The sequence below is a fragment of the Carcharodon carcharias genome, chromosome 9, assembly GCF_017639515.1.
Source record: "Carcharodon carcharias isolate sCarCar2 chromosome 9, sCarCar2.pri, whole genome shotgun sequence".
Classification (NCBI taxonomy): domain Eukaryota; kingdom Metazoa; phylum Chordata; class Chondrichthyes; order Lamniformes; family Lamnidae; genus Carcharodon; species Carcharodon carcharias.
The window spans coordinates 124692206-124700302 of record NC_054475.1 but is presented as its reverse complement, the minus strand read 5'-3'; the positions used below and the strand labels follow the sequence as shown (position 1 = coordinate 124700302).

Sequence of the window (8097 nt, the reverse complement as noted above, 5' to 3'; positions counted from 1 at the left end):
GTGGAAGTCATTTCCACTTCAAAGCCCACATGAACAAACCTGAAGATTTCCTCTTCAACAATAGTCAGGAACTTTAGGACCTGTTGTACTTCCCTGATTTCACTTCTGGTCCTTTCATTGACCAATGTGAATGTTTAAATGACTTGCAATGACCTTCCATACTTATCCACAGCCAGTTATTCTGTGCTCCCAGAAGTTACTAATCATCTGGCTGTAGCCTCCTGTATCAAAACGTTCATTCGCGACCTATAGTAAACTTCCACCGTGGCATGGAGAACCTTCACAAAATATTTGAACAAGAATTGGTGGAAGACACTTTGTAGACTGGAAATGATGTTATTATGAACTCAATGCACTCCTCTCCCTGTTATTTTGATAGAGACCATGTAAAATAAAGGGGTTTACCTCTGTGTGGAAGTGAGAAGTTTAACATGGTCATGTTAAGTGCTTGAGTGGTGGCGACATCTGACCTAACTCATTCATGTGTCTAAAAGGGCCAAGCAGGAACTTCCAGCTTAGTCTTCAATTTATGTCTAAATATTGGATTTAATTCTCCACTGAGATTTTAATTGTGTTGCAGTGCAGTTTTCCTCCCCTCAAAAGTCTGCCTTTTCCATTCAATATCTGGAATTCTTTTGCTTTCTTGGGATATGGGCATTACTGGCAAGGCCAGCATTTTTTGCCCCTCCCTAATTGCCCTTGAACTGAATAGTTTGGTAAGACATTTCAAGGGGCAGTTAAGAGTTAACCACATTGCTGTGGGTCTGAAGTCACACGTAGGCTGGACCAGGTAAGGACAGCAGATTTCCATCCCTAAAGGGCAATATTGAACTAGAAGGGTTTTTACAACAAACAATGATAGTTGTCATGGTCACTATTACTGAGACTAGCTTTCAATTCTTGATTTATAAATTAAATTTTAATTCCACCAGCAGCTGTGTTGGGATTTGAATCCATGTCCTCCAGAGCATTGGTGTGGGCTTCTGGATTACTAATCCAGTGGCATCACCATTATGTCACCACCGCGTCCCCCCTCCCCCTCAATATAGCCCTTGTGAATTTTGCTTTATATAAACGTCTCTCAAGCTACATTTTACATTTTCCAAGCAATGTTTATTTCAATAATATTTGCATCGCTCCCAAAAGTGGTACAAAACATAAGTTTTTCAGCAACCCTGCATTGTGCACACATGAACAAGCATTAAAAATTGGCACAGTAAAGATAATCTTTGATAATACACTCCTACAACACCGATATCATGCTGGAAAAGCTTGAAAGTTGAAGAGCAGATTTAAACATACCAACTATATCATAGCAGCTAGCTTTTTAGACTATACAAGTCACTTTAAATAATTATCTGCTTTTGAAACACAATTATTGAATTATCCTCAGGATATTCTATGTTAACAGTCATAGGTCTAAATACATGGGACTTACGTTAACTTTAGCATTAGAGCCTGAGAATAAATATCTGGTCAAAAACACATCAAAATCAGCTGCCATTCACTGTGAAGCTTTTATTCCACATCAACCAATCACTGAATCATAGCAATATAAAAAATTGAGACAGTGTTTGATGCCATGAATGAATATCAAAAGAAAAATATATTAATGGACCTGATGCGTAAAGCTGTAGCAGCTGGGATATCCAAAATAGCATTTTCTTTTAGCAAAATGTCATGGAATAAAAGCATTATTGAAAGCATAATTTCAGTTTTTGTTTTTTTTTTTACAAAATCTAATAAAATAAAACATGTCCTCAAATGATCAAAGCTGAGACATACCTTTTGATAATAATAATGGGTGAAGAATCGATTAATTTGAAAAACATTTCTCGGTCAGTTATTTCATGGGGTTAATGCCCGAGTTAAAATAGTGGAACAAGAAATGTCAGATGAATGTGTGAAGCATTTGTTTGCTAAAATGACCAACTTAATCTGCAGGCTTAAAGATCCTCTTCAGTACACCCTATGTCGGCAAAATTAATTCCTGTGTTCTCAAATGTGATGCATCATTAAACCAAAATAAAATATCCTCTGAAAATAGAGCTGGGGCTTGCTTCATATGTCTCCATGGATCTCAAAACGAGATGGACCTTACTGTAATCTCAAATATGTTGGAGCATTGATGACTATTTTTGATTTCCCACTGCACGGAATCAAACTAGCACCGCACAAGAGCTTGTCACTCCAGGTGTCAGCATCTACCTCTTATTTGTTATGGGCCTTGATGGTGCAGCCAATTAGGTAGAACAGCAGTCCAGCAAGTAGAGTCAATGGAATCCCAGCAGCCGCAAACATGAAAGACCATCCGTACTGCACGTGGACTAGGATATCCATGCAGCTGTTTCTTCTCTCTATCAGTATGTATCTTTCCAAATCCACCACAAACTCCTTCCACATCACAAACAGAAATATCAAGATAGAAAATAAAATTCCTGCAAAGAAAGAAACTCCAGTGAGATTTGGTAATTCATATTTTGACACCGTTGTTTATAGTTTCTCAAAATGCAAAATGAGCATTTACCAAGGGTTGAATCCAACACTGCCAGGACTTATAGCTAACTGACTACATATGGTTACTGGTGAAAGATGACTCCCAGTGGAAAACCTGAGGGATTTCACTTGGGAGAATCTCAGCAGGACTAATTTTAAAAAGCATTTATGATGCTCTAAAAACCAAAATTGAAAGCTTACCTGACTAGGCTTGCCAACTCTGATCAGAATCATTCTTGATGATTTAATCAAATGACATCTGGACCATTTTTTTATTCATTCACAGGAGGTGACCATTTATTGTCCATCCCTAATTGCCCTCAAGAAGGTAGTAATAAGCTACCTTCTTGAACCATTGCAATCCATGTGGTGGTGAGTTGCTGCAGTGCATCTTGTAGATGGCACATGTGGTACATGTTGCCACCGGGATGCACTGGTTGTGGAGGGAGTGAGTATTTAAGGTGGTATATGAGATGCCACTCTAGCCAGCTGCTTGGTCCTTGATGGTGTTGAGTTACTTGAATGTTTTTGGAGCTGTCCTTATTTAGGTATATGGAGAGTATTCTGGCACATTCCTGACTTGTGCTTTGTAGATGGTGGATAGACTTTGAGGAATCAGAAGGTGAGTTACTCGTTGTAGAATTCCCAGCCTCTGACCTGCTCTTCTAGCCACAGTATTTGTATGGCTAGTCCAGTTAAACTTCTGCTCAATGCTGGCCCCCAGGATATTGATGGTGGGTGATTTAGAGATGGCAATGCCAGTGAGTGTCAAGGGGAGATGATTAGATTCCTTTTTCTTGGAGATGGTTATTGCCTGGCATTTGTGTGACCCAGTTGTTACTTGCTGCTTATCAATCCAAACATGAATGTTGTCCAGATCTTACTGCATGGGGACAATATCTGGTGAGTTGTGATGCCCAAGCCTGGGTGGTCCAATCCTAGGAGAGTGGTGTCTGTTTCCCATCCCTTGTGATAGGGGTGGGGAGGGATGAAGGAAGCTAGGAAGGCTGCGGTGGACTTCCTATGCTCCTCTGCGCTCACAAGCAATGCCGTAAACCTTCTCCCCAAAGCTCTCCTCACTTCTTTCAGTTGCCAGGTTTGCTGAGGTCTGAGAAACCCATGAAGGTTAAGACTCCAAAGAAGGCTAAATCAGAGGCTGCCTGCCTTATTAAATATTTCAATTGCCAAGCTGCCTCCCTGCAGTGCAGTGGCTGCCCACCCCTCGGTCCTGCATGCATTCAATCCAAAACTGGCTGGGTTAGAATTGGGCACAAGGTTTTTAAAATTTTAACGTGTGACCTGAACCCGACCCCAATCCACCATTTTTAGGCATAAAGTTTCACCCCATTCTTAGGAATAGACCAAACCCATTAGACCCAATGAGACTATCCCTCTTTCAGAGGTCAACTGTTCACCCACCTTCTCAATATCAGCTGGAAATGCTAGTGGAACAGGCAACACTTGATGTTTATTTGTCTATTATTTAAAAGGAGGCATGAACATGTTTGATATCAACCACGTACCACAACAATGAAGTAGGAGGCAGGTCAATGTCAGCCTTGACACATGAAGCCTTCCGAGCTTCCTTCATCACTAGGGATGAGAAACAGACACCCCTCTCACAGGATTGGACCACCTAGGCTTGGGCTTCACAACTTCTCAGATATTCATCCACCAATATCCTCAATGGCCATGTCTGGCCTGAAAATGGCCAGACATGCACCCATTGATACTACTTTCCTCAAAGGAGGGATGGTACTACTCTTTGGTCTGAATTTTTAGATCAGCGGGTGGGCGCGATTAGCGGGCCAATGCAACAGCTGGAGAATGGACAGCCAACTGCGATCGGCCCGCGATTGCAATTTCACACTGGCTGGCCAATTAACAGCCAACCAGTGTGAATTGCGTGCTGAAAAGCTCAGTGCTGCCGGGGTGGGGGTGGCAAGAGGCGGGCCCTGACGTCAATGCAGGCACGGGTCAGCGCTGAGAGAAAGCTCCCTGAAGGCAGACAGCTGCCTCAGGGAGCTGCAGACATGAAAAATCAAAAATAAAGGTTTCAGAAGCTGAAAGAAAGTGTCCATGTATCATAATAAATCACTGGAAAATTTAGCTACTGAAAACAGAGCTGCCTTAGGGAGATGAACAATTTAAAACATTAAAAGTAAAGATTTCTAAAATGTTATAAAACGTGTCCCCTCATGTGACTGTGCCTCTGTCACATGAACAGGGACATGTTATAAATGAAATGTAAAAATTTTTCTTTTGCTGTTGGAAACCTCATCCCACCCATGGATGAGGTTTCATAAAAAAAGCAAAGACCACTTGGCCTTTTCATCTGCCCAACAACCACAAGGTTGGAAGGGCAGCAAGAAATTTCATTCAGTTACCCTTTTAATGGCCTTAATGAGCCTTTTAATTTTAGGTGGGCGTGCTGCCAACACTGGCAGTGCGCCCGGCGGCTGAAATATCGCACAAGTGCGCAGTGATGTTGGGATGCTCGCCCGATGTCACTGTGTGTCATTTTACGCTCGGCTGGATTGGGCACGCACCTGCCCAATGAGCCTAAAATTCTCCTCATGAAAAATGTAAAGGCTGCCTGGCCAATTTGCCCGTCTGCCAACCATAAGGTTGGATGGACCATGAAAAATCAGAGTCAATTGCTCCGTTAATGGGCTTATTTGCCAGTGGGCGCGCTTCTGACATTTCTTATTTGCCAGTGGGCGCGCTTCTGATATTTCTTATTTACCAGTGGGCGCGCTTCTGATGTTTCTTATTTGCCAGTGGGCGCGCTTCTGATGTTTCTTATTTGCCAGTGGGTGCGCTTCTGATGTTTCTTATTTGCCAGTGGGCGTGCTTCTGATGTTTCTTATTTGTCAGTGGGCGCGCTTCTGATGTTTTCATGCACCCGCTCGATCAACATAAAATTCTGCACTATATATCTCACCAGGTTTATCGAGTGCTGTCAATGTTTTCTCGAGGCTATTATCTCATGCAATGCTTTCTTAGTTCACAGCAAGAGGCTTATGCATTCCTGCCTCCAGTTTATAGCCAGCTGCCAAATAAATCCCCCTGCCCACAGAAGATGCATGGTGCATGTGTCAATTTGGTAACTTGATAGTAATTCCTGACCAAGCATCAGAGCAGTGTAAACACAGAGATCACATGAGTCACAGAGCAGCTGAATCTGAACTGTAGGCACGCCTCAGCATTGGTGACACTTTAGATGGTGATTTTGATAAGAGAGACATGCTTTCCAGGCCTGGAAAGGGAAATATCTACGACTGGTTTGGATATGCTTGAATTGAATAAACTGTGATTTTAAATAGTCCTTTCACCTTCACTAGACACTGTAAAGAGGAGAACCTATGTCTGCTGGCATTATTTTTATTGGTCCTTTAAAGCTCAAGGCTATTCCTAGCCAAAGAGAATGGGAATGGGGGTGGGGTCAAAGATAAAGACAAAAAATCTTTAGTGTTCAGGTGTTAAGAATCCTCTGCAGGCCCACAGAGCAGCACATTGATGTTCCGTGTTACCTATTCTTCCCCAAACCTTTCAGTTAGGTTTCAGGTCAAAGGTAAATTTAACTCCAGATGCAGCTTTGAACTTGCCAGCAGTATGGGCAGTTTTAATCTAGTACTTGTACAACTTTGAAATTATTAACAGTGGTTTTGATTTCTTCACAGTCTGCAAATGGGTAAAAGGGAGTAGGTCTTTAAAATCAGAGGAAAGCCCATTTTAAAGTATGGATATTCCTTTTTTTAATGCTTTTACTAAGATGCAACAAAGAAAAACATTTATATAGTGATCTTCATGACTTTAAAATGACCGTAGCACTTAATTAGAGCCAATGGAAATCTTTTGCAGTGTAATCATGTTGTAATGTAGAAAACATGGCAATTAATTTACACACCGCAAGCTCTCACAAATAACAATGTAGTAATGAGCAGATAGTCTGTTCTTGTGGTGTTGATTGAGGGATAAATATTGGACAGGACACTGGGGATAACGCCTCTACTCTTCTTCAAAATAGTGCCTTGAGATCTTTTACATCCACCTGAGGGGGCAGACAGGGCCTCAGTTAACATCTGATCCAAAAGTTGGCACCTTCCACAGTGCAGTACACCTATGGTATTACACTGAGTGTCAGGCTAGACTTTGAGCTTACGTTCCAAAAGGTTGAACTCACAACCTTCTGGCTCAAAGGCAAGAATGCTACCAACAGCTGACACCATACCAAAAGGTGGCTTTGGCAATTGCAAAATGAATAGACATGCTTATTTAGACCCTCCTCAGTCAAGACATTGGGTTTTCCTCACTAACTTAATCAGTTGTGAGAGCGACTTTAACTCCAGAGCATGAGATCAGTAAAGGTTTTTAACATGTAATTCCATGCATTGGTAATAATTTGTATAATGCAACTGAAGTACAACAGGCCTTCTGTAACACAATCCCAGTGATAACTTTGAGCATTCATAGCATCCAATGGTCATGATGCACTTACTTACCAATTGCACTTGCGATATAGTTGGGAAACCTTTCTGCTCAATCTATTTTCCCTGATGCCTTGCCTAACTATTTAAAGTGCTGCAGAGTATGTTGTTGATCAATCAGGGGAGCAGCCCATCCAGAAGACTTTCCAACTACTTTGCAAGCATGATTACTGATTGTCTTACTCGACTCAGCATCCATTCCACTCCCGTATCAGATGCAACTAGAGAATGCGCTCTATAAATACTAATAAACACCAAGAGTTCACTCAGCTGTTCCTTATAATCCTTTCCCCTGTAGATGCCTGATGCAGAAAACATTGTGGACTCATTAACTGCTCTGTTGGATAGGATTGGAACACTGTATAGGAATACACAAACTTAAATGATCAAGTAATGACCAGACTCATTTGGAGTTAAGATTGTTGTCACAACGAATTAAGTTTCTGAGGAAAATCTTATGTTCATTTTAGTAAGCTCCTAACCAGTACCAGCATGCTTGGTTATTATTGCAATTCATCTGAACACCATTTGCTATATTGGAACAAAAGCAATATAATATGTACTTTCTTCATCAGCTCTCTGCCCAAAGGCAGGTCCTTGATGACCATTCACCAAAACATGGCAAAGTGCTATGATATTTTTACTATGAATAAGGCAAGTAAGCAGGCTCCGATTATTTCGCAGATGGAACAGGATCAAACCCCATGCTATCAGTGCTCATTGGATCCATACTCTAGTCATCTAGCACACTAAGCTAGCTGGCTTCCCTCTGTGAGTTTTAGTTCACTTATAAAACTATTCATTTTTCTGTATATTGAACACAAAGACAGTGTAAGTAATCCCAGGGCTGTGCAACCATTGTTCAAATGCTGGCAATATCTGTTGTTGGTCATGATAAACAGTCTCAAAGCTTTCAGCAGTGACCTGAATCCAGCATATGGACAAAAAAACACAAGGGCCAGAATATTGCCATCAGCGTGAGGGGCTGACAATTTAGATAATTAACAGCGTTGCCCAAGCAGCCTTTGTGTTTTTCAGGAAACCTCACCCATGGACAGGATGAGTTTTCCTGAAGGTTTAATAAAATCAACAAATAAATTTTGATAAATTA

The 8097-nt window shown here is 41.4% G+C and overlaps 1 protein-coding gene across 1 annotated transcript in view; it reads right to left on the bottom strand.

The window, feature by feature from the left end:
- Positions 1-1091: 1091 nt before the first annotated feature.
- Positions 1092-8097, bottom strand: part of LOC121282256 (transmembrane protein 182-like) — a 54722-nt gene continuing 47716 nt past the window's right edge. The window contains exon 5 of the mRNA XM_041195876.1: positions 1092-2438. Within this exon, the coding sequence (XP_041051810.1) occupies positions 2212-2438 (227 nt within the window). The 3' untranslated portion in view covers positions 1092-2211. The remainder of the gene's footprint in view (positions 2439-8097) is intronic.